The sequence below is a fragment of the Alligator mississippiensis genome, chromosome 6 (assembly GCF_030867095.1).
Source record: "Alligator mississippiensis isolate rAllMis1 chromosome 6, rAllMis1, whole genome shotgun sequence".
NCBI classification, from domain to species: Eukaryota; Metazoa; Chordata; order Crocodylia; family Alligatoridae; genus Alligator; species Alligator mississippiensis.
In genome coordinates, this window is record NC_081829.1 from 16,951,135 (window position 1) to 16,977,833 (window position 26,699).

The 26,699-nt window shown below is 41.2% G+C and overlaps 1 protein-coding gene across 6 annotated transcripts in view; it reads right to left on the bottom strand.

The window, feature by feature from the left end:
* EYA3 (EYA transcriptional coactivator and phosphatase 3) overlaps window positions 1–26,699 on the bottom strand; it is a 116,113-nt gene that overhangs the window by 51,169 nt on the left and 38,245 nt on the right. For 5 of the 6 annotated variants that reach the window (XM_006262967.4, XM_019489161.2, XM_006262969.4 and 2 more), the window contains exons 2-6: window positions 22,431–22,529; window positions 11,354–11,397; window positions 10,061–10,140; window positions 5,794–5,860; window positions 4,453–4,595 (exon numbers count right to left, since the gene is read on the bottom strand). In XM_006262967.4, coding sequence (XP_006263029.1) covers window positions 4,453–4,595; window positions 5,794–5,860; window positions 10,061–10,140; window positions 11,354–11,397; window positions 22,431–22,463 — 367 coding nt within the window. In that variant the 5' untranslated portion in view covers window positions 22,464–22,529. The remainder of the gene's footprint in view (window positions 1–4,452; window positions 4,596–5,793; window positions 5,861–10,060; window positions 10,141–11,353; window positions 11,398–22,430; window positions 22,530–26,699) is intronic. The other variant, XM_059729657.1, reaches the window with a different exon arrangement.

Consider the following 26,699-nt stretch of genomic DNA (forward strand, 5'->3'; position numbering starts at 1 on the left):
GTAGGGTGTGGGTGTGTGGGGTGAGGGAGGGTGGGTGGAGGTGGGGACCCCCCCACACACACACTGCTACAGCTGGCAGCAGCAGGTGGTGGGCCCTCAGGGTGCTCGTGGCCCATACAGGCCCTGCTGCCTGACGGCACATGGCTCCAGCCAGTTCTGGGAGCTGCACATGGAGGCAAGGCCAGCCCGCCTCTACCATGCTGGGCTCCCCACAGTGCACATGTAGCTCCTGGCACTCACGTGCCACCGGGGGAAAGCCTCGAATGATGGAGCTGGTGTCCTGACCCTGCTACCTGCCACCACGTGCAGCTTACAGGGTTCCACCGGAAGTGGAAGGGAGCCCCAGCCCCTGCTTCCCAGCAGCATTCCAGCAGCTGCACATGGCAGCAAGGAATGGAAAAGGCAGTCAGCTCCATCATGCGGGGCTTTCTCCCCAGAGGCGCACAAGTGCTGGGAGCTGCATGGGCGCTGCGGGAAGTCTCATGTGATAAAGGTGGGACGGCCTGATTCCACTCCTTGCCGCCACGTGCAGCTCCTGGAACTGGCCAGAGTCATGCACTGCCAGGCAGTAGCACCTGCACGGGCCATGAGCACCCCGAGGGCCCCCATCTGCTGCAGCTGCTGCCTGTGAGGGCTGTACGCCATCAGGGGGATGGGGAGAAAGTGTGCTGCCCCCACATGTTATATACACACCCCCTGCAACATCCCTACACCCCCACACATACAGCCACACCCCCTCACAAATCCCACACCCCCCACCACATCCTGTACATTCCCCCACATAAAATATACAAAAGTAAGACTTTATTCTTGAGCTATTATGCAATCATCTCTATATATACTATGCAAACACAAATCATGACAAAAATATTTATTGAAATAAAATGTTGTAGTAGATGTTTGACTTTTAGTATACGATTTGGTTATTCTCTGGTTCCAAGATACCTCTCTCCCCCCAAGGCAAGGGGAGGGACATCCAGTGGTAAAGGTCAGGGTTAGGGAGTGGGACTTCCCATCCCAATATGGCAACCAGGGGATGGGGCACCTGTCATGGAGCAGGGCTACCCTCGCAGTCCTTGATAGCTCACCAAAAAACTTATTAAGCAGCCATCTGGCAAAAATAATTGCCCACCCCTGCTCCATACCTACTGAACAAAATGGCACAAGAGTGCACTCTGGTTTTCCTTCTTCAGTGAAGAGCATTCATGAAAAGTACTATATTTACTCAAATCCAAGACAAAGTGGTTTCCCTCACCAAACATGTGGAGAAAAGCTCCTTGCCTTGGACTCAAGTATAGGAGTGTGGGGGGATTCAAGCACAGGAGTGAGGGGGAATGGGCAAGTGGCTGCTGCAGCTCTGTCCCTGACCCACGCTTGGAGTTAGAGCTCTAACTGCTGCACTGCACCCTAAGCAAGCTCTGCCTCCTGCCACCCTTCCTTGCCCACCTGCCTCTGCTCCCTGCCACCAAGCTCTGCCCTGCCCCCCATCCCATCCCACTGCTACTTACCCTGAGCCACAGCTCCAGGTTCAGGCCTGTACCAGCCACGAAAAGCAGTAGCAGCAGCAGCTCTGGCCAGAGCTGTTGCCACTGCACCGCACTGTTGCAGTTGAGCTGGGCAGCAACTGGAGCTGGAGACAGAGCTGAAGCCAGAGCCATGACACAGAGTAAGTAGAGGTGGGAGGGGGAGAGGAAAGGGGGCCAGGTGTATGTGCTGGGGTGCAAGTGGTAGGAGGGGACAGGCACTGGGTGGGGCATAGGCTCCATAAGGGAGGGGGCAGGCATGGGGGGCAAACAGCAGAGGGCACAGGCACCATGGGGGGTGGAAGGTATGAGGGGGAAAATTGTGGGGAACAATGGGTGGGTGTCAGGCTGCTTGACTCCCCTGCCATCTGCTCTGCTGCCAGTGCTTGCCCCCTTGCTACTACTGCTTTCCATGTCACAGCAGTGGGCGGTACAAATTTAAGATGACCCTCCAATAATTAGATTATATACTTGGAAAATTATAACTAATTTATAAATTTTCCATGTGTAGAATCGAATTATTGGGGGGGGGAGGGGTGGTCTTCTTAAATTGGAACTTGTCTTGGATTCAGGTAAATACAATACATTAAGAGAGCAGCAGTAATAAGCTTCTCTATGCTGACCCAACTTTGACCTGAAAGACTCTGTTAAAAAGTACTTACAATGTAAGTACTTCTCCCTTAGGAATTATAATGATTTATTTCAAGGGATATCTCCAAAACAGTAATGATTTCAGGACACTACTGACACAGATAATACTGCTAAAGTAGTAAACAGTCAAAGCTTCCTAATTCCTCTATCTTCCAAAAAGCCTAAATTTGTAACATCATTCCTCACCAAAATTATAGCCCTCCAAGCTCCCACTTTTAGAGCTTTCATCCAGTTAGTCAGGAAAGTGCAAAGTTTCTAAATATTAGTGTGGAAAATAAGGCAGGTTGAAGAATACAAATTCAGGAACAAAAGCAAGAAACCTCCTGATCCTTGGTCAGAGTCCAGTCCCCTGTTACATCAGAACAGCATATCATGTAATCCATTGGGTTTGGAGTTATTGGTAGCTCAAGCAGTCCATAAACACAGTTTCTAAAGGGGGGGGGGTCCTCACAGGCCTGGGGTCTCTTCCTAGACTCCAAGAGGGTGCTGCCAACTTAATGCTGCTCCCTCAGTGCCACAGTACAGTCTTCTCTCTCATATCATGTGAGTTCCTTCTCCAAGGCTTCAGTCCTTGCAGCCCCGCGCCTTTTGCCAGACTCTGGGAGAATCCTTGGACCAGTGTTGCAGCCACCAGCCAAGTGCTCTTGCACTCCCTCTCTCTCTGGGAGTCTCTTAGCTTCCTGTGGGCCATCTAATTATCCTCTGCAGCTGGCCCAGACCTCCTAGGCAGCCTGCACCTAGCACCTACTGCCTGCAGCTGGGCTGCAGCCCCTGCTGGCCTACGATGCTACAGCCTAAGGTGTGCAGTCTGCTGCAATCCTCTGCCAGCCAGTCTGCTACACTATGCTATTCATTAATATCAACCATATTTTAATGTATATCTTGATTTCAAACAGTACTGTCATTCCATTAGACTACTTCTAGCACAGCTAGGAACAAAAATTAAGTTTATAATAAAACTGGGCTAAGTCTCATTCACTTTGCCACAATGTTTTTCAGAAGCAACATGTTAAATTTGGCATTCCTGTAATATTATAATAAGTGTAGCTCTGTTGTCCTTTAGCAGAGTACATATTGCACTATTTCCAATCTAAGGGACCTGATTATTTTGTTCAAGTGATAAAAGTATGAGCCTCTCTCTATAGCCTAAGATTCATTCCTCACAGGCAACTCCAGAAAAGATTTTTTTCCATTTGGCTATCATCTAACTAAGAATCCTAATGACCATGTTTTCACTGTTCTCTTGTAAATATGTTTGCTGTATCTCTTTAAAAATGTTGGTCCACTAAGGACAGTTTGCTTTCACTCTGACCAAAGCTCCTCTACTGGAGGATAACATTTCCTCTTTCTACAAATTTTGGAGAGTTGACACCACTGTACTTACAGGATAAATATTGGGTCTAGAAGGGAAGTTCAAAATCAGAACACAGACAAAGCCATTATTTTTAGGGCAAAGTTTGTTATTTGACTTCTTGGTTTCCCGATCATGATTTTTAAAATTTTGGGGTTGTCAATATTGGAAGAATATGGAGGAATACTTAGAGGTACAATAACTCATGAATGAAAAGCTGGAATGACTAATATAGAACTCAAGTGTCAGTAAGACGTAACTTAATGCTTCAGGGCTTAATACATAATATTTAGTTCCTCGGCACTTGCTGTTATGAGATGAGTAACCTTGGAGACAGTTGAAAGGCAATCTGCATACAGTTAACTGGCATGCTAATCAGTACCAACCCTGTTGCATACTAACCTTAAAAAAATATGAACCAAGTATCAAATGTCTCTGTGGTTAGCTTACTCAGCTATCATATTTTTTTAAAGAAAACTATTTAACATGAAGCCCCAACCACAAAGACAATACACTTGAAACGTGACAGCTGCTCAATTAAATACACTATTCCTTCATTTCCAATTGTTCTACAATTGAAAGCTTGTACTTCCCTGGAAGCCCTTTTGGCTAGGAACAGAAATATCCCAAAATTGGCATGTACACACCACTCTTCTAATCAGGATTTAGTGAGTGGCTGAATGTACTACGCCACTGATTCAATGATGCAATCCCAGGATAACATGTCGGAAGCTCTTTGTGATGTCCTGGGATGAACTGTTCATACTTATCCTGTGAACTATTTTAGGATTTATTCAGGGACAAGTGCAACATTTGTTTACAGCCTTGCCCTAACCTCCTGAGAAATTTGCTTCTCACTGGCTTTTAAGGAGACTGGAAAGAACAATTATATACAGTGTTTGAAAAGACAGCTCAGTTCCCTCTTACCGAAAGGAGGTAGTCCATAGGTTTGGGTGGTCTGAGGGTAGATGGCATAGGGCTGAGCCTGCTGTAGTGCTTGATACTGAGTCTGACCAGAATAAGGGCTCGTTGTTTCTGATACAGGTAGAGAAAGGATATGTGCATATGGCCTTGAAAAAAAGAAAAGAAAACAAGAGTGTTCTTATAGAGCAGGGGTTTTCAATCTTTTTTAATAAGTGTACTCCCGGCAGGCCCCTTTTTAGTAAGTGTACCCCCCCCCCCCCCTCGGGGAAGAGGGGTGACAAGCAGCTGGATGCGGAGTGGGGGTGTGGCGAGAGCATCTGTGCAGCCCTGCTCTCATCCCATCCTGGCCCTGCTCCTGTGAGGCAGGGGCACAGGGTGGCGATGCTCCGTCCCCACTGGCCCCCGCGTATTCCCTGGGACCTTTCAAAGTACCCCCAGTTGACAACCCCTGTTATAGAGCATCTCTAATCCCAAGGCAAAGAATGTACTTGAAAGTGTGCTTTAGAAAGATGTAACAACAGTAACAAATATATTTACATGTACTCTTCACAGAGATCTAGTAGGTATTATACCAGTTGACAGAGGTTGTTAGGCCTATTTTTTGACATGGTGGGTACATCTACATGAGACAATGCACAGTAGACTAATTTTACCTTACAGTAGCACATCATGGCAAAAGCTGTGCTAATGCACTAAAGCACAGTATAATTAGTCTACTGTGCATTAGGCATCACAAAGACTATGTGCTTTTGCTACTGTGCAGTAGGGCCAGCTACTGTGTATTTATGTAGTGCCTCATATTAGAGGTACTAAACTTACTGTGCAGTAGCAAAGGCATATTAATGCACGTGCAGACGTGCCCACTCTCAACATGTGCTGAATTGTGCATCATACACAACAATACCAATCTGTTTACTTAGGAACAGGGCTGTCAATTAATAGCCTTAAGTTAATGGGTGCAATTCTGGAATTGGAAATATGGTAACTCTAAACTTTTGACCCTTTTCACTTACTGTACTTAACCACTAGGCAGAATTTAGCACAGTTCTACTCTGTTCTTATGGCGCTAAGGTGAAATTAAAATCAATTTATTTTAAAATATAGAAAAAACATCCAAAATATCTATAATAAATTGGGATTCTATTATTTTTTATGTGCATGATTAAAATTGTGATTAATCACAACTCATTTTTTTTTAATCTCACGGTTAACTGTGATTCATTTTTTTTAATTGTTCGACAGCCCTACTTAGGAAATATAAAAATATTACCTTGCAATGGTAACAGGAGAGTTAAAAGTACTGAGAAAGGAGGGAGAGATTTCAGAACCAATAGCTCAACTTACTTTGCAGAATACATCTGTGAGGTATAATCATTGGATGTCCTTGGGATGTAATCAGTGCATGTCATGACTGAAAAAAAGGACAGAATATTTTTACAAACCGTATTTCTTGAGAAGGCTAGTTTATTTTTATTTTGGTTTTAGAACACTATTGACATTTCTCTCTTGCTCTGTTCCCCCCTCTTCCTTCCTCTCCGTTCCTTTCTCTCTGCCCCACAACTTTCCCAGCAACAACATGCCCCTTGGCAGGCTGGTTACTTCTCTAATTTTCATTATAACATCTTGATTTTGGCACTATGCCCCAAACCCTGAACATTTTAAAAGTTCTGCATATTCATGTATGTCTAACACATCACTTCTACAAGCATTGTACTGGAACCCCCTGGACCAAAGAACCTGTCAAACTGTATTGGTGGTGGCTCTTAATTACATCATTATATATTTTTCCTTCATGTCCCAGACTAATATATTCTATTAAGAATATATAATATATATTATATATAGATACAGAATATATTCTATATATATATTCTATTAAGAAGTCTGGCATGTCTCAAACCAAAATCCTTTGTAAATGGCTACTAACTGTGTTCCTCATTTCCTGGTACCCAGAACGAGAATCCTGGGACAAGATGGGCAGAAGCTCTGAATGTTCAAGATTACGTGTCAAATCAGTGAGAGCTGGAGCTGCTCAGCACATCTGGCAGTTTAGTATGGAACAGTACGTGTAGGAACTGGCAGCGAGAAATCCTTCAGTTCTAATCCTGTCCCTCCTACTGATTTATTGTGTGCTCTCATTTCTCTTTATTTTGTACTTCTCAGTTTCCCCATTCAAATTGAAACCATAAAGATCATCTCACAAGGGAACTGAGCAGCCCAGGAGGAAATGCTAACTGTGTATTCACTGAACGGTCTAGATCAGTGGTTCTCAACTGGGATGCTGCGAGCCTCTTTCAAGGGCTAGGGACAGAAGTTATACATAAACCGGTGTAAGTGATTGGAAAGGTAACAGAACAGAAGTTCAGTGCACATAAACTTCTTTCAAAATGACCAAAGCCAGTTTAAGATAAACGTGGTTGGATGTAGTATCAGACTTAACTGATTTAGGTCAAACCAGTTTATGGAACTTCTGTCCCAGATCCCTTCCCGGTTCAAGCTAATTCAGTCCCCCAGCATCCCAGGATGTTTTGCAGCCCTAGGCTCTGCTGCCTGCTCCAGTGGAGCAGGGACTGCCTCACCCTTCTTCTCCTTTGCCTGTTTCCTGCCTGTGCCTGTCAGCCCATAGGGGCAGTGAGGCCGGGGAGCTGAGGGGAATTCTTCCCCTCCCAAACCTTGCCTTAGACACTGCAAGTCTCAGGCAGCCCCAGGGAATGGGGGGAAATTCTCCTGCACCCCCTGCCTACTGGCCTGGGTCAGTGTAGACCTACCCCCTGCCTTTCCTAATTAAAAACTTAATGTCAGTTCAGTTGGTTATCAGTTCAACCTGTGCAGCTTAGAGGACACTGCCTAGTTTGAATCAATTCAGCCTGAGGCTTTCTGACTCTCTGTACTTATCCAAGGACACCACAGCACTGGCACCATCATGGCCAGGTTAAACTACCCTGCTGGCCTGAGTCTGCAGGAAGTGCATATGGGCTGGACAAGAAAGTAGCTTCAGCAGGAGAGGGTGAATATGCCTATGCTGGTTTTACCTGCACTCCTCCTGTCTCAACCACTTCTCAATCTGTCCCCATATGCACTTCCTGGAAACACAGGAAGCTCTGTTTGCACACAGTCACTTCTCGTCCAGTCCCACTTGGTTTGTACTCCCCTCACCCTCCATAGTTAAGCCAGCAGGAACTCCTGTCAGGCTGGGCTGCAGCAGGTGCTCCCTCCTACATCAGTCACTACCTGGTCCAGCCCTGCAAAGCATCTCCTCAAAACCGAGGTGCCTGGCGCAGTTCCACCTGGCAGCTGTAGTGCAGCACCCTGGAAGGGTCTTGCACCACTCCTGTTGAGAGTTACTGTCTCAGAGACTGTTTCAGAGAGGCAAGAGCTGCGATAGGCAGCCTACTTTATCAGACGCTATGAATGAACTTGCAGAAAGAAAGGGTTTAAAATAGAAAGTTAAATACAAAGAGAGGTAGTTCACAATGTTAGTCTGAAGTTAGGCAGAAGGCAGGGCAGGGTGACATCTTACAGATTATGATACAGACCAAAGATTCTCAACCAGAGTGCCTGGAGGTATCAGAAGATAAGCCAGGTGTGAGGGGGATAAGAAGATAAGCACAGGCTCCTCCCTGCCTGGCACTCCCCACCTCCACTGTTGGACACCTCTGCAAGGAAGTAAGCAAAAGTTCATCCCTGCCCAACTGCTCCTTCCCCCACCTTCACTGTCCTGCATAATAATTGCATTCATTTTTTTTTAATGGGATTCTGTTCAGTTTGCAAAAGTTATGGGAGAGGTGCCTTACATCTAAAAAAGTTGAGAATCACTGATATCGACTAACCTTATAGACTCAGAGATGCCACTCTGAATGAGTTAGTCTATAAACATGATTTTCAACCAGGGTGTCATGACATCCTTGCATGCCTTGACATCTTTTCAAGGGTGCTGCAGGGTGCCATGCAATTCTAGCACTGTGAGATGTGCAAAAAATGAAACCCAGAGTTTTCAAACAGGAATCCATAATGTTAAAAACTCTGACCTGCTGTGGTCTTTCTGAGTTCTTCACAACAGAAGAATTGCTCTAATATTGTTCCATAGTCAAAAAAAAAAAAAAGGAGTGAAAACTAAGAGCTGGCATTTTCCGAGGGGTGCCTTGAGTCTAAAACGGTTGAGAACCACTGGTCTACAAGATGCGCCCTTGCTAATACTCTCTGCCTTGCTTCAGAATAGCAGGGCCAGCTACAGCAAACTGCTGAATATCTATTTTGCAGGCTGTAAGTAAAGACAACAATGGGGAACACAGGTTTTAGAAATGTATCCACCCTGAAAGAATTTAAGAATAAGCTCTACAAAAATCTGTCACCTTTCCTGTCCTGAAGCCCTCAGTGTATAAGGCTGAAAAGCAGAGCCACCTGTACGTTAAAAACATTAAGTACTACCATCCCCTCACATACGGGCAGTGGAGTGCATCCTCCAGACAATCTCTGCCACTAATCTGAAAGTTGTTTATTCTAGGTTTCAGTTTCCCAAATTTGTAGAATAGGTGCAATACTTTCCTTCTCACAGGGAATTCTAAAACATTCTTATTCTGTAAAGCTTTTGGAAGGCCTCAGACTAACTGTGCTCTTGCAATGTGTATTATAATATAACTCATACAGTTTGTACAGCAGTAATGACAACTTAATGGAGACAAGTTTCTTGTTCATGTAAGATAGGTCATTACTGAATAACGCAGTTCCCTCCACAGAGGAATTAAAACACAGGATTTAAACAATATGCAACAGAAAATAAATGGACAATTTGAGAAAAGTGGGAAAGACACTATACTGTACTTACTTGCATACCACATGCACCTTTTCCAAAAAATTAGCCTTCCAAAACAGGGATGTGTGTCATAAGCAGAAAGCCTGATTTCTGCACTAGAATAGAAGCATGGAGAAGCTGTAATGGCCGCCAACGGTTCTGCTTCTCTCTCTCTTCTCCAGCTAGCATTCAGCAGGGGCAGAGTCCTGTTTTTAATCCTCTCAGAGCTGCCAAATGCACAAAAGCTTTTGGCTGAATAGCAGCCAAAAACTGCTGCCCATTTGGCAGTGGCTTTGAAAGGGTTGAAACTAGTTTCTGCCTGAAACAACCAGTGAGCAGGCTGAAGGCAAGTGAACTGCTCCCTATGATTAGCTTTCAGCAATAACTCTGGAAGAATCTTTTTTAACTTCATTCTGCCTTCCCAAAATAAGATGCCTGTCTTATTTGAGAGTGTGTGGTATGAGAAAATGAGGTCATTATAAAAAATGAGTTTGTATTGGTAGCCACAATTAGGCACCAGCCTAACCAAAACCAGAGTATGTCTCATAGGCATCACATAAACAATAGGGTTTTTAATAGGAACTTAGGAGACTGTGGTGCCAACTTTGTAAATTCTGATGGTGACTTTTCACGATGGGGTATGTGGACTAAACTTAGGGTTTGTTCTTACAATACATTTTTAGATTTGAAAGGAAAAGTAGGGAAAAACAATGAAAGAATACGAAGGGCAAAACAAGAAGCTTGTATTTGCTGCAGTGGAAACGCAGGGAGAAACACAAAGAAGGGAATGATCAGGTCACAACAAAGGACAACACTTACTTTCACTTGACATGGGAAGGTTGGGATCAAGGCTTGAAGATTCAGATTTCTGATCACTGACTTCTGTATTGCTCACCTGACTGAAAGGAAGAACATGCATGTAAACCAACAATATCAGTAAACTTTGCATTTATATCACCAGAAATTTCAATCAATTACTTTTCATCTTAGCGAACAAAGGCACACTAGGTGCTCATGGGAACGACCTCTGCATCCTCCTCTGCATCACATATACCAACATATGGATTTTGGAGTCAGTCCTTGAGGGTTTTTATGCAAACATCAACTTCTCACAACTTTAAAAGCTGGTTAGTTCACTAATTGGTCTTACTCTCAAAATAAGACACTTGTCATAAAACAGAAGAGTCTAATATAAACTGCATTGTAATATGCAAATATGAAGAATCAAAGGGACACAATTTATCTTTCTGTATTTAACTGGATCTTTAGAAAAGACATAACACTATTTCATTAAGAGTTTCATAATGCTACTCTATTAAGAGTTTATCAGTTCTTAAAAATTATTAAACCAAGGAGACAAAGACTAACTTTTCCACTGGAATACTACATTACATTTAATATAGTTCAAATATTTGAATATTTAAAGATATAATATTTAATTAACATAATGATTTAAGACAGAACATACAATTTCATCTAGTTAGTTTTCAAGATTTCAATAATTTCTTTATGAAATACCTTCCAGAAAAGCCTTCAAAGTTATGCTTCTCTGTAAATGTAGTAAGGATTAAATGTAATTCAAACCAAAGATACATATTTGAAAACAGCTACTCAACAAAAACTGTACAATACATTTATTTTAAATTATGATCCTATCATTTGAGTAATATGTAATATTCCAAAATACTCTAGAGAATCTTATTAATACTCTCAGTTCAAATGCCTTGTAAGTTTTGTATGAATGTTTGTGCGCTACATGTGAATCGTTTTACCCCAGGACTGCTCCATGAAGCGTATTAAACTAATCACTAGAATTAAATATTATAAACAAAATAAGTGGATACAGTTTGAATTTTATGCACCCATTCTCAAAGTTTTCAGCAATATTTCACGTTTCTATTTAAAAAAAATAGAAACTTAGTTTCTAAAGGAGATATTTTTGTTTAAAATAGATTTGTCTGAAAATAATGGTACATTAATTACCAAAAGAAAGTTAAGCACCCTGGTCTTGTATATGTTTCTCGTAGTAACATATTTTCTCAGTTGAAACCAACAATAAAAACAGGAAACAGACAGTCGTTCTATACAGAAATCAAATTCTGTATTACATACCTTAAACTTTGCTCTCCAGATTCCTGCATCTTTACTTTTTTCACCTGCAAAGATAAAAATGTTCAAAGATGCTGTTAATTTATCCATAATTCATAGAAAAATAAGCCTGAAGGGGACCTCAGGAGGTCATCTAGTTCAACACCCTACTCCATACAGGATCATCCCCATCTAAACTATCTTGTATAATTCCTTGTCTCATCTATTTCTAAAACTACACAATCAACTACAAGACGTACTGTCTAAAGTTACACCAAAAGCACCCACAATGTCACAGGTAAAGCAGGAAAAGGACTGCCAGGTGCCTACAGATGTGCAGAAAGGCTGCTCAAATGCTCTTTAATTACAGCATGGTAATTAGCATGCTTCAGCAGATTCCACCGTCAAGTGCATCAGCGTCCCCACCATGAAAAATGGCGGAGGGGGAGCTTTAACTAAAGCTTGTTGAATGAGCTTTAGTTAAAGTGCCCCCACCACCATTTTTCAGTGTGGGGACAGCATTTTAATTACAGCAGCTCTTGGAGTCGCTCTAATTAATTAAAGTGGGTCTCGCCCACTGGGCCGTGGAAGTCCCAGGGGAGGGCAGCAGGGCAGGGAGCCCCTGCCCCATGCACAGATCTGGGGGGCATGTGCCCCCCTAGGATCCCCCTGGAGTGTGAATGGCAGCAGGGAGTTGCCCCCCTGCCCAAACCCACAGTGGGCAACCTGCACCCGCCCTGCTATGGGTTCCATTCTGGCCATGCCGCCTGTAGGGGAGGGGGAGCTGGACTCCCCTCTCGGGCCACAGCAACCTCCTGTGGATGGCAGCATTGTGTTCACTTGATCTCTCTCTCTAGAAAGAGAGGGAGGGATTTGGGGGGTTTTAATCAGAGAATTTGCGATTTTTTATCATAGAATTTGTGGGTTTTTTAATCAAGGAAAACCAGGATCCCTGCTAATAAGGCATTACTTAAGTTCTTAAGTTGAAGCTGCTTCTAGAGCTCTGCTTTGTTCTCCTGTTGCTAAGAATGGTTCTCTCCCAACACCTGCCTACAGTTGGTAGTGGCTTAATTTAGAATACTGTGCACAGTAGTCAGATACGTAAATAGTACATGAAATGACATTTCATTTTTTAAGAAAAGACAGTTTACAACAAAGGTACTTTAGCACACATGAATACAAGCTCATTAACATCTCAGAACAGGTGTTGGATGGTTTAAGGCAAGCATGCCTTCTTGGGACCTCTCCAACAATGCTGGCTGTAGCTGTGGAGCTCAAACTCAGACAGCCAACCACATTTTTTACAAATGCCCTTATGGCACATCCTTCAGGTGTTCAAGGTCTTTATTGACCTTGGCCATTCTACCTGTTGCTGGCTTTCTGGCCTTTATGCTTCCAACAGTGTGGCGACATTCACTCCATCATCATCATCAATACAACTTCTTTGATATATTAGGGGTAATTTAACAGACATTATACTCTTTATCAGTACCTGAACCTAGTTTTGTAACAAACACACACTTCATTCAAAGATCATCCCAAATAACAGAATACTAAGGCTCTGTCTACAATACAAAGTTCTGCCAATATAGCTAAATGGACTAAGGATGAAAAAACACCATGCCTTGTAGATGTAGCTATACCAAAAAACCCCCCACAGCTCTGCTGGTAAAAGGTATTTCTGCATTCATGCAACTGATGTATTTCTGACAGCAGAAAAACTATTTCTACTGGTATATACTGCATCTGTGTCACAGGATTCTGCCACTAGAAATTTGCCACCATTCTTAAAGTAACAGTAACCCTGAAATGTATGCAAGGCCTATGTATTATGCTGGTACTGTTAGCTGTCTCACATTTGTGGATCTTACCCATGAGGAGTAATGGCTCACCTGTACATCATAGATATGGTGGCTCTTTGAATACTCAGCAGAGAAGAAACAGAGGGTTGTGTTGTCTTTTTTCTGCTTCTGTCTGGTATCTGCACAGGCTTTTTAAGAGGTTGGAAAAGAATTCTCATATACAGCTACAGCCATCTTTGTCTATCTCATCCAGCTTAAAATAGCCAAATTCTTTTTATTCAGTGTCTGGCTAGCAGGATAGAGTGATTTAAATCCAATTAATTTTAAATCAACAAGAAACTGAAAGATGTTTGTATTTCAGTTGCTTAAAAATATTACTGAAACCCCAAAGTCTTTGGAGAACAAGTCCCAAAAGTTCAACAATATATCATGGCAGGAAAAAAGTATGGTGTTTTCTGGCAGCTGCATGTACAGTGAGATTAGTCTGCTGTGGCAAATGACTTTTCAGTTTAAAATGTTACAGGAACGTACAATCAGCATCAGCAAGAGGCTAAAGTAAGATACAATGATGGCATGCTTAGCTAAAGAGAAATTTGTCTTATATTTGTTTGTATTTACATTCTACGTTTCTAGACATGACATTCCTTGATTTTCTATGAAAAACTAAATGAAAAGCAAACTAGAAGATTTCTTTTGGCACAGTTTTGTCCCTGGCATCCTCTCCGTATCTCCACAAATGTCTTCTACTATGTTATCCTATCCCTCATGACGAACCAAGCCCTTCCAAGAAAGTTAAGTGAAGTTTCTTGTATGACACATCCCCTGCCATATTGCCAGTCACCACTAGAGTTTTGCATGCTTAGTACTGCCTGCATCAGAGTAACCCAGGGTAAAAAGCAATCAACTTACCTAATATTTGGGAGACACTAGTTATGTATCTATAGATAATGTCAGGTACTAACTAGTGTATTTAGGAAAAGCCATACTTAAATAAATTCCATAAATTCCACTAACAAATTCCCCCACACTAGTCAAAGCCATTATCTTTCAGACATTTAAACCAGAAGGAAAGTTTCTAAGTCGTCCCTAGGACTATGAGAAACCTAATACAAATATAAAAATCAAGTGAGATCACTTTATTTGTCAAGTTTCCATATCTTCTAAAAAAAGTACCTAGTCTGGCATAGAATGACAAACAAAACAAAGTATAATTTTTTTTTTTGAGGTGGGGGAAACTAAGGTATGATTGTCAGAATACATTTATAGCCAGCAGGTAAATTTCAATCTTAACTACGGAGATAAAAGTTGTGTCTCTCCACCATACGAAAAGAAAAAGATTGATCAGCTTATACATTTTAAAATTTAAAAATCTGAATTAAAAGATACCCTTAGTACAGCAGATGGAAATGTAGCAAAACGTTTTCATTAGAAAATGCATATCCATCAAAAAATGCAAGTTTTTGCAGGAACACGGATGAAATTTTCACATGGACACATTTCTTAGCTCCAGGATAGAATTGAGTCAAAATCAGAGAGAAAAGTGCACACATCCAAGAATAACATACAGCCTGGTGGTTAGGACACTTTGGTTGTGGGAACTTATATTCACATCCCTGATCTTCCTAATTTGGAGTCAGGACTTGAATATGTCTCCCATGTCCCTGGCAATAACCTGATAACCATGGCATAGGCCAGGACTGTCCAGCTTACAACTTGCAGACAGCTGTGGCATACAGACTCCCTCCCAGCTGCAGCTCCCCGCATCACACCAGCTGTTGTTACAGCTGGGCTCTCTGGACTCCCCCACTCTTCTCCAGCTTCTGCTTCTTGGTAGTACAATCCATGGGACCTGGGGACTCCCCCACACTATATGGGGGGAGTGTGGGGGTGCAGATAATCCCACGTAGAGGCAGGGGCTGAAAGGCAGAGTAAGCACAAGTGGTGGTTCACATGGTAAGAAGGGGCAGTGGGAGCCTGCACAGCATGCGGCACTGGGGGCTCGTGAAGATTGCATAAGCAGTTTGAACAATTCAATCCTCTAAAGAAGCTGTGCTCATGATTTTGGCTGGGAGGGTTATCTGGTCCCATAGGTCAGATGAGGGTGTGGAGCCAGTCTCCAGGCTGGATTGGGCTCATAAAATCAGCCCCATATGTTGCACATGCCAAAGACTAGCTCTGAGAGCTGCAGGTAGCACACACCTACCTGCACATACCAGCTTCAGCCCCACATACCACATGCGGGGCTGGCATCAGTACATGGGGCTAGAACCAGCATGTGTACGGAACCAGCCTTGTATGCTGCATCTGGTGTGCAGGGCTGGTCTGTGGGCCCAGTCTGGAATGGCTCCAGATCTATCACGCAGGGCCAATCTGGTGTGGCACCTCATACAGCACATGCCCTGGACCAGCCCCACATGTAGCATTGTGCCAGATCAGCTCCAAAAAGCATGTGGGACTGGAGCTGCACGTATTGCATGCGGCATACAGGGCCAGTCTGGGATCTACAGGCAGCAACATAGACTGGATGATATAGTGCCATGGGCCAAATCTGGCCTGTGGGCCTTATCTTTGATACCTCAGCTCTAGAGTAAGGGACAGCAAACTACAGCCAGTGGAGCCAATGGATCTAGAAGTGTTTGGCTGTGAGAAAGTCTCAGCAACATTTGGGGGTGAGGTCTTTGCCTGGCACACACTGCAGCTGGGTAGCCAGGTATAGGGGAGCTTTGCCCATGCCACACCACAGCCAAGTAGTGGGAAGAAGCAGCAGCAGGAACTAAATGTTAGCAGTTGCCAACCTTGGGCCCAAGATGGGCCATTACATACTGCCGCCAGAAACATTACCAACCACTACTCTAGAGGACTTCTGGATGCTCTGGCCTTGAGCACAGGAATAAAGGTTTACAGTATATGTACACTATTGCAGGGGGCGCTCTACAAGCCATAGCAATTTAGTGTATAGCAGTTTGGTAAGGCAAGTGAGAACTTGGTGATGGGGCATGAATCATAGAAAATCAGGGCTGAAAGGGACTTCTAGAAGGCATCTAGTCCCACTAAGGATGACAGTGGAATCATCCTTATCCCAATCATGCCATGCCACACCTTGCCTAACCTATTACTAAAACTACTAAATCAAGTCTGATGCACCATTACAACGCATAGCAACCTGATGCCACAGGTAAAGCAGGGGGACAATACACAGTAACAGGACACTGGTCACTGGGTTGTTACAATTTGCTTAAAAAAAAATCCAAGGAAGAAGGATCTCTCAAGATCAGTATGCCTCCTCCTCCTACAGATACATGTGGCAACAGGGGGGGAAAAATAAATCCTTCCCAGCCCAATGTGGCCAGCAAAAGCCCAGAAGTAGAGAAAATATCAACACCATAGCATAGACGCAGCTATTCCCAGATCATCCCTGACCAGTACTTATCCAACCTCCTCTTAAACACCTTCAGTGATAAGCATCCACAACTTCCCTACGCAGTCTATCCCACTGCCTCCCTGTTCTAACGGCGAAGTTCTTCCGATATCCAGTCAAATCTTTACTGCAACTTCAATGCACTGGTCTGTATCCTACTCTCTGCAGCAAGAGAGCAAAAAGGTGCCCTCCCTCTTCTGTATGGCAGCCCTTGAGATACTTAATGACTGTTATCATGTCCACTCTTAAGTGCTTTTTCCCACAAACTGAACTTGCCTATTTCTTTCAACCTCATGTCACATGGCTTACTTTCCAAGTCCTTTATCATTTTTCTTGCCCACTTCTGGAACCTCTCCAAATTTTCCACATCCTTTTAAAAATGTGGAGCCCAAAACTGCACACAATACAGCACACTAGATGAAGCCTAACCAATGCCAAGTACAGAGGCGCTATCACCTCCCATGCCTTACACCTAACACTTATTGATGCAGCCCAAAACTGTATTTGCTTTCTGGGCAGCTATATCACTGTGCACTCATTGAGTCTGTTCACCCAAGACTGCCACATCCTTTTCTGTAGTGCTGCCATCTAGCCAGTTGTCACCCATTTTGTATTTGTGTTTTGGATTATTTTTCCAATGATGTAGCACCTTGCATTTGCCAGCACTGAACTTTATCCTGTTGGCTCTAGCCCAGCTTTCCAGTCTGTAAAGGTCCATCTGAATTGTACTCCTGTCCTGTACCATATTCGTAATACTTCCCAGTTTCATGTCATGTGCAAATGTGCTCAAAAAGCAAATAATAATTGAAAAACATATTGAACAGCACTGGGCCCAAGACAGACCCTTGTGGGACTCCACTTGAAACCTCCGGCTGTTCTGACACAGATCCATTTATAATTACGCTTTGCTTGCTGCTATTGATCCAGTTGTCTATGTACCTTGTAGCAGTCCTGTCCAGCCCACATTTCTCCATTTTGTTTATGTGATGGTCATATGGAACCATGTCAAAATCCTTGCTGATGTCCAGATACACTATGTCCACTATGACTCTTCATCCACTCAGCTAGTTGTTTCTTTGAAGAAAGACCCAACTTGTTTGGCACAATTTATTCTTAGTGTACCTATGCTGGCTACTTGTGATCAGTCTTTACTTCCCCAGATATTTGCAAATGAATTTCCTTATGATATGCTCCAATAACTTGCTAGGTAGTGAGATAATACTAACCAGCCTATAGTTCCCTAGGTCTTCCTTTCTACCTTATTTTAAAGAGGGGCACTATGTTGGTCCTTGTCCAGGCCTCTGATACCTTACCAGTCTCCCATATGTTCATAAATATTATTGCCAAAGGTTCCAAGATACCTTGTGCCAGTTCCTTCAGTACTCTGGGATGAAGTTCATTAGACTCTGCTGATCTGAATTCATTCAGACCCAACAAAGCTCTGTCTCTTGTTATCTCACCCCCCAGCTTGTTCCCTCCCCACCTTATTAGGGCTGCTGGCAGACATAGGGAAAAAAATGGCACCTCACCGGAAGAGGAGCCACATCACTTTGATCCGGCCCGCCCACCATCTGTACAGATTGCGTGTTCAACGGGGCTTTTTGGTGCTTTTATCTAATAGCAGAAAACTGACATGGCTTCTTTTCTGGGCACACGCTCCACTCAGTGTGTGGGGCATGCCAAGCTGAACGTAAAGCACCTTTCCATTGCCTGTAAGCTTTCCTTTAGTATACGAGGCATTTTAGAAGCTCCTTGTGCCACGTGGATTTCTTGCCATTCACCTCATGCTTCCATTGGGTCAGAATAGCTTGCTGGGCTTCCAATACTGTGCTTTTTAGAAGCACTGGCATGTGCCAGTGCTCCTGCTAGGACTTAAGTCTAAATGTTCCTGGTTAGAAGATCTTGTCCCTCCACTCAGGGTCACAATGATCATCATATGTGGGGTCAGGAAGAAATTTTACCCCATGGTCACCCTGGTATAGGCTGTCAGGTGTTTTGCCTTCCTATGCGGTGGGGATGAGTGGTTCTTTCCTTGGAGGACTTGACTGTATCCAGACATGCATGGATGCTTGGTTCCCTAGGGACAACTAGCAGCGGTGCACCTTGTGTCCCCAGGGAATGCCTGTGTTACACGTGCTCTGGTGCGCGGCCAAGTTATCCCGAGTGGAGTACAGGTGGCTGGGGCCAACACTGGGTTGGCCCCAACAGCCTTACCTGGGGGCCTCCTAGGGCTGCAGCTATGTTGTGGAGCCTGGCCGGCAGTGGAGTGTGGCTCTGGCTGGTTAGGCTCTGGCTTTGGGCACTGCACGCTGCCGCTGTGTGCCCTACTCTGCTTCTTTTTTTTTTTCTATGGATCTTTTTGACCCCTGGATATCTAGAAGTCAAAAAAACTCCTCCATGCTGCTTCCTTGCAGCACAGAGAACAACTGACCATGAGGTATGTGGTGCCACAGAAACGTCTGCTGCACTGCATACCACACACCCACGCTTGTCTGGACAGCCCTTGAGTAAATTTTAACAACATTTGCAGCAACAGGACATTGGCTGCTGTGGTCCCCCCTGCTTTACCTCTGGCAGATTAAGGCGTTATTTCTTTTGGATGCATCAGGGTTAACTATGTAGTTTTAGTAATAGGTTAGATAATGGTTTTGGATATGAATCTTCCTGCCTCAGGCAGGGGATTGGACTAGATGACCTCTGGAAGTCCCTTCCAGCTCTACTTTTCTACAGTTCTATAAACACCACTACTCTCTTGTTCATCTACAATTGCCATGAAAATACTCTGTTTTTCAGAAAATACTGAAGGAATGCCACTTGGCTGTTCCACCTTGTCTATCCTTGCAGTTGGGTCATAATAAATCCCTTATAGTTGTTAGTGTGGTATTTTGCAGCTTCGTGGTCTTGGGAGTAATTCTGAAACTCTATCACTTGATTAACAATAGGCTTCACAGAGTTAGAGATGTCATTTTCCAGAAGGTTCACGAAATGAGAGACAACACCATAGCATACAGAAAACTCATGGTTTTTTAGTTTTTGGTTTTTCAGTTCTCACATTTTTCTACCCCCCCGTTTCAGTTGCACTGCCCCTGAAAGCTCAAGCTACTTTAAATTTTGCTTCTTTGATGGCTTCTATAGCAAGAGTTAGACAATATTTCAATGTCTTATTAATAATTGTTAGAGAAGTTTCTGGAACGTCTGAGAACGTTTGCTTGATGAAAGCAAAACGTTTCATCTTCAGACTAACCTGAAGAAGGGCATACGGTACCCAAAAGCTTGTTCAACATCTCTCCAACCATGGAGATGTCCAATAAAAGCTATCACAAAACCCTTTGCTTCTCCAGCCATTTTCTCGACCATAAGGCCACAGCAACACCCAAACCCTACCGGCTCAATGAAAGCCAGTTTTCACTACTGTGCTTGTAAAAACAGACAGCAGACACACGCTTTCTTTTTTTCTTCTTTTTTGCCATTGCTCCACACATGCCTTATTAAGAGTCTCTTGGAAGAAGCAGCTTTTTAAAATGCTTATCAGCCTCTCTTGGTGACCAAGGCATAGTGTGAGATTCCTCTGCAAGGGAGGGTGCAATGTAGTTGATTATAATGATAAACATTGCATTTTTCCTTGAGGAAAAAGCACTTTTTAATAGTGATTATGCCAGTAAGATGTTTTTAGTAGTTGAGACATTGCAACCTTATAAAATTGCTATGAAGGTTTGTACCTACCTTGAAACAAATTCTATGTATATACCGTCTGCCATGCAGGATTTTTAAAGTGAAAATTACAGATCAGTTGCGTGCAATTATATATATATATATATATTTTAAGGATAACAAGTCATAGTAAAGGATTGCTTTTGAAAAATATAATACTGATAACTAATACAATTACTTTTCATGACAAAAGGTTATTTGGGCTGCTTCTAGTGACTTTTGAAAGATACCTCCCTTTATCTGTCTCCCAGTCTTACACCCTTCCCTGGGAATCCCACACAAGACAGAATAGAAAAAACTCATATAGTATAGCAGGAAACCATCTTGCTGCAAAGATAAATTCTTACTAGAACCTGGGAAGAGGGACAGTCAAAGTGGGAACCAACTAAAGCCATGTATCAGGATACAACACACAACCTTTATGGCAGAATTTCTGGTGTGGGCAATCCTAGCATGCCTCGTTTGTAAGTGACAATTCCTATACATTTCAAACACTCATCATTATTCCATCATGGAGGAATAGTGATCCGGCTCCTTTCCTTTTTGTGTGTCCTTGTGTGACAAGGTACTTAGCAGAATTCGCTGGAATCTGACAGGGCTATTCTATGACTGTTTTTGCTAAGGCCTTGAATTTGCAACCTCTGGGCCGTCAACCATGAGCCTTAGTGCCCACACCACCCCAGCCATCATGACCAGGATAACAAATGACAGACTTGAATAACTTCATTTTTCCCTGCCACTTCTCCAAAATTATATGGAAGTAAGCGCTTAAATAAGCATACATTACTTATGCATTACTTTTCATATTTATATACAAAAGAGTAACTTTGAGATATAATAATAATTAATTATGGCAAGGAAGCAGGGGGTTGGAGTACATGGAGGTCCCTTGCAGCCCTACTTTTCTATGATTCTCTATTAGTTTCCCCTTTCCTCTGATGACAAATTTTACAAGCATATAAAAATGCTACTTTAGATTAGAACAATAGTAGGTCTAATTCTGCATTCTAATCTCTATCAGTGACTACTACAAGATTCTTTACAGAAAGTCTTCCATGGTTACTTATGGAATAAACCTGCACTTATGGAGAGTTTCTTCCTAACTTTTCATCAGTTAGGAGTTGAATTATGCCCCAATTCAAAAGCATTTATAAAAAAAAATTCCCCCATACCTAATGTTATAAACACAGATGCTTTCATAACCCATACAATAAGAATCCCCCAAAGATGTGGATATCAATATCACCCTGTGATGCCAAATACATATTCTGATATGTGGGATAAGCATTTGATAATATCTCCAATCCTAAAGAGAAGTAAGGGTTCTCTTTTACTGGACTGGGAGAGATGTTAAGACAAGCTTTCAAGCACAAAGAGAGCTTGTATAACATTCTTCTGCGAGCTATCCAGTTGTAAAGCTTGACTAAATTACAACTATAAAATTGTCACTAGCTTATGTATGGTAAAAATGTTTAACTAGTATGATGTTACACATGAACCTGATACAGGAATTAATATGCATCAAATTTATGTGTAACACATTTATTAATTCCTGTATCAAATGAAAACATCTGTTTTCATTCTATTCCACATTACTATTTATCCTTCTGCAAACTTCTGTGAAATGCTATTATCAATAATTTATAAGATGACAGTATTTCAAATACATATCACAGAGATTTTTCTTTACCATAACTTATTTTTACTATTCAGGAAATTCAAATAAGTATATGATATAATAACTATAGTAACTAATTTTTAATATTCTGTAAATTAAAATAATTCAAACTGCATAAAGTGAAGGGTAACCACTGTGGAAACAATTACTTAAACAGTAATTTTTCATTTTTTTATTTTTAAAAACAGTTTGAAACTATCATTTTTATTGTAGAGCTTTGGTTTGTTTAAAAAAAAATCTCCTTGTTTTAAAGATTTTAAAACAAAATATGACAAAAGTTCAAAAATACCTATCTACTCATCATCTTATTGGCATTTTTATGATATTAAATAAGGCTAGTGCACAATCTATATTATTAACAGCAAAATCAATTTCCATTCCCAGAACTACGCAATGAGACATATTACCTGTTACAGAATTGACCTGAGAAACTGAAATTGAAATAATAACTTTTTCCACAATCATTTTTTAATATTTAAAAAAACTACTTACTGGTTGTTCTGGTAAGTCTTGTGGCTTTTCCATTGGTGTTAATATTTTTAATATACTTAAATGGTTAGAATGCGTGTCTTCGTCTGCAGTCTTCAAAGCCTGTTAAAAAAGGTGTTCACAGCTTTATGTACTTTTTGGGGTGCTTATCATTTAGGTTATCAGAGAATATTCATATCCTCGGCTCTCAGGCTTCATAAATTTGTGTTGCTATCCCCAAAGTAAGAGAACAAAACTCCCATATGGAAGGCTTTTATAAAAACAAGGGATTTACTAGTAAGCCTCAAGATGTAAACAGATTTTTTTTTTAGTACGCACGTGGCACTTCTTGACAGCACTTCACTTACAGATATTTGCTATGGAAGCTAACGTATTAAACACTTTAACTGTACACGTGCACTGCAATTTGAAAAATGAGTAGTGATCAAGCCTGGGCTACTACCGATATATCAGTAAACAATGATTCAACCTAACCTGGTTTAATTTAGAACATTTACATAACTGTTACACACACACTAAACCAGGACAAGCATGAACTAGATGGTTGGGTTTTTTCCCCTTGTTTTAAACAAGCAATATTGGCTATTACCAAGTTTGTAAAACAAGTTTACTATTTAAACTATACATTTAAGAATAAATAGTATGACTTTGTATTTTGAAACAAAATTTAATTAACAAACTCAAAATTGTTAGCACCAAACCCTATCTGACTCGTGCACTGTAATGCATTAACCATAGGAGCTGCATGCATTAACCACAGGAAAAAGTTAGTTAGAAAGACTATTTTCAGAAATATTTTGCAGAATTCAGAGAGTCTGCCAAAAAAAAAAGTCAATAAAAACAATTTCTCGAGGGGCTTTCCAACACTAAAAAACACAAAAATACTACATAGTAGATTTATAGCAGTATATAGTATCAACTGAAAGTAAAATGTAAGGGGTTAAAATCATGATGATCAAATTCTGAATATGAATCAGTTTAGTTTATTTCTCCTCTAGCATGCTGTTATCACTGACTTTAGACAGGCTACATTAAAAACAATATACATTGCATGAGCTGCTTTAAGACACTCCTCTCAGCACATACCATCTAATGTTTATAACTTCTTGTGCTTCCCTGTCTTGCTTGCAAATAAAGAACCCAAAACATAATAAAAATTGGATACATTCAAACAGATATGTGGTCATTTTACTGCTACAGAACCACAAAAAACCCTGAAAGTGCACAGAATAATTTGGGGATATATAAATATAATGATTATATTGGTAATTTATCTACTGAGTTAGAAACTTTTGCTGGCCTCACTGAAATCTGTGAAAAATTTCAATGGCAATGGAAATACAATACATCCTTTAATTCAGTATCAAATCAGGCTGCTTATTCTCTCTCTTACTGCTTCGATATTTATATTCTGCTTTTGGTATCTAAACACCTTCCATACTATGAAATTATCCAAAGAAAAAGTCTGAGTTGTGGCATTACTCCAAACAGCTGCCATCTACTGCTCTCCCTCAGACTTGTGCCTGCATTCATAGTTCTTATAATTATTCTGTCCTTCACTCATGATGATAGCTGAAAAACCTTGTATTCAGAATGAGCTTTTGGGATGCATTCATAATTTATACTAACGAATGAAAAAAAAATACAATTGGTTTTGTATCCGCATCAGTGGGAAGCACTGTAAGGTCAGTAAAATAAACAATTATTTGGCGCAAGTAAATTTTTTTAAAGCTTCTTGGTGACTAAGGAATCTAAATCCCATTTTCAAAAGTAATTAAGGCTTGAAGTTCCTAAATTATTTTGACTTACAATGAAGCAAAGCCTTCTAAATAATTTAAGCACACACAAAAATTCACCTGAGGTCTACTGCACACAGTGCAATAGATGAAGTCATGAACAATAGCTTGAGCTTGTGTTTTTGTCAGTTTATATCTATACTCCACCTTAATTCACTACAATTCACCTTGGCTGGGATGATCTGGCTGGGGACAGTCCTGCTTTGAGCGGGAGGTTGGACTAGATGACCTCCTGAGGTCCCTTCCAACCCTAATTTTCTATGATTAAATGTAGAAGGGAGGTAGTTAGCCATGGTAGTCTGAGACTAACTCATTCAGAGAGAATAAACTGTCACACAAAACAACGTATGCCTCTATGAATGAGTTCCTAAAGATGCCACGCTGCCCTGCCTTCTGCTTAAGCATGAAAAGTGAATTTCCTTTCTTATGTATTTATATATCTATGTATGTTTGCAATTTACTCATTCAATTTTAAAAAACAAAGACTGGAAGAAAAAAATGGAAATTGTAAAGATTATGAATGGGACTGTATGCCATGGTTGCTTGTGATGGTACTAATGACGCAGCCCGTCTGCTGAAGTCCTATATTCCTCTGATTTCTTAAGCAGTTTCAGAACTACAGTGTAAATTCTTGGAAAATTCCAAAGCTGAAATCTTCAGGGAAGGTTTTGAATCAAAAGCTACATTAGAAAGTAAAGCAGTAAACGTGTTCTGTTTTGACTTCTTGCCTAAACACCTTTTTATTTACTCTGGCTTTCCATGGATAGGAAGAGTGAAAACAAGGTGCATACATGTAATTTGTATTCATATGGAAAAGGTCACATTTGTTCTCATGAATACTGAAATTAGGTTTAAGGAACACCTAGTTTATGAACAGGACTAAAATTCAATCAGAAAACTCTTTTGTTATCCACGAATGTCGTTTTCACACTCCACCCTGCAAAAGTCAAAATAAAAAAACTTCTTCAGGTAGCAAATGAAAACTTGAGCCACAGCTGTCACATATTCATTTCCTTTGGGAAATGTAAACTATGGCTGCAGTAAACACTCATGCATACAGAGGACATGCTATAAAGAAACGATGCAATTCGGTGGAGTTACAGGAAAGGAAGAGAGAACGCAAATCAGCAGAAAAGAGCGTGTACCAGACAGTGAAAGGGATAACTGTAATACAGCTGCATAGTGGATTATGAGTTCTCTAAGCAACACAGGTTTATAGTTTAGGATGTCTCTTTAACATTTTATTTAATCTTTGCTAGGACAGAAGATGGATGATGGGTGATACATTATTCAGCAAATGCCCATCTTCGCTGGCTAAAAAGAATGAAGAAAAATAATTTACATCTTTTTGGCTACAAACAAATCAAAATCAGTATTTGAAACTATGAGAGAATGCAAAACTCTAGAACGTTTGGTTCAGAGGCGATACCTTTTATTATGACAACTAAGAAATCGCAAAAAAAACAACTCTCTTTCTGCAAGCTATGGAAGATTCAACTTCACTTGAATAAATTTTTCAAATAATTTCCAATAGAAAAAAAATTAGGAAACAGTACAAGAATAACTTAAAAGATAGGAAAACTTCCAGCATCCCCAATTAGAAAATGTTGTACTATTTAAACCATAGCCTTGTATCTTCAAAAACTACTCCCTGCATAAGCTTCTATTGAATAGTCTGGCCCATTACACTACATGATCAGCATAGGAAACTTGGAGAGAGGAAAATGACCTCTAGTCCAAGTAGTCCAACATCCAACCAATGCAGGATTGTTGAGTATATTCCCAAACTCACCATTCAGAGACCATGAAAATCAGACATGGCAAATACCTTAAGTAATTTTTTGTATTTGGGTTCTGTATTTTATTTCCTTTAGAATGTTTATAACATTAAAAAACCACAGGGAATGGAGGCAAAACAAGAACACTGGATTATGACACATGACATGATATCAAGTCTTCTGACACTAATTTTACTGTTCTGACATATTTTCATTGAGCAAATGTATGCTAACATAATAGTAAAAGCATGAATGTGCCCACAAAGCAAAAAGCAAAGCCCAACCTTGCCCTCTTCCCCCCTAAAAACCCAAAGAACCATTATCACAATGTTAAATACAATTATTAAACATTAAGAAATGCATCTGCATTTTGTGAGCCGGTGCGCAACGTATTAAGATACCAATCCCCCCCTCAAGGGTAAAATATTTAAAGCTGAATCTAAAAACTACTTATGCATCTTGCTCTCAAATTTTCTTTTTGCAATAATCTATTCTTTTAATGGATTCTATACAAAAAACACCAGTTTCATTATAATACATCCAATCTGTAGCACGCCAATGGAAGACAGAAAAAAAACAAAAAAAATTACAATACATATGGAGTCCTCTGGATTAGTATATCTATGTGCAGTAATGATACAACACAGTCTTGGCAAATGATGCAAGCAGAAACCAAGATAACCTTTATGTTCTGGCAT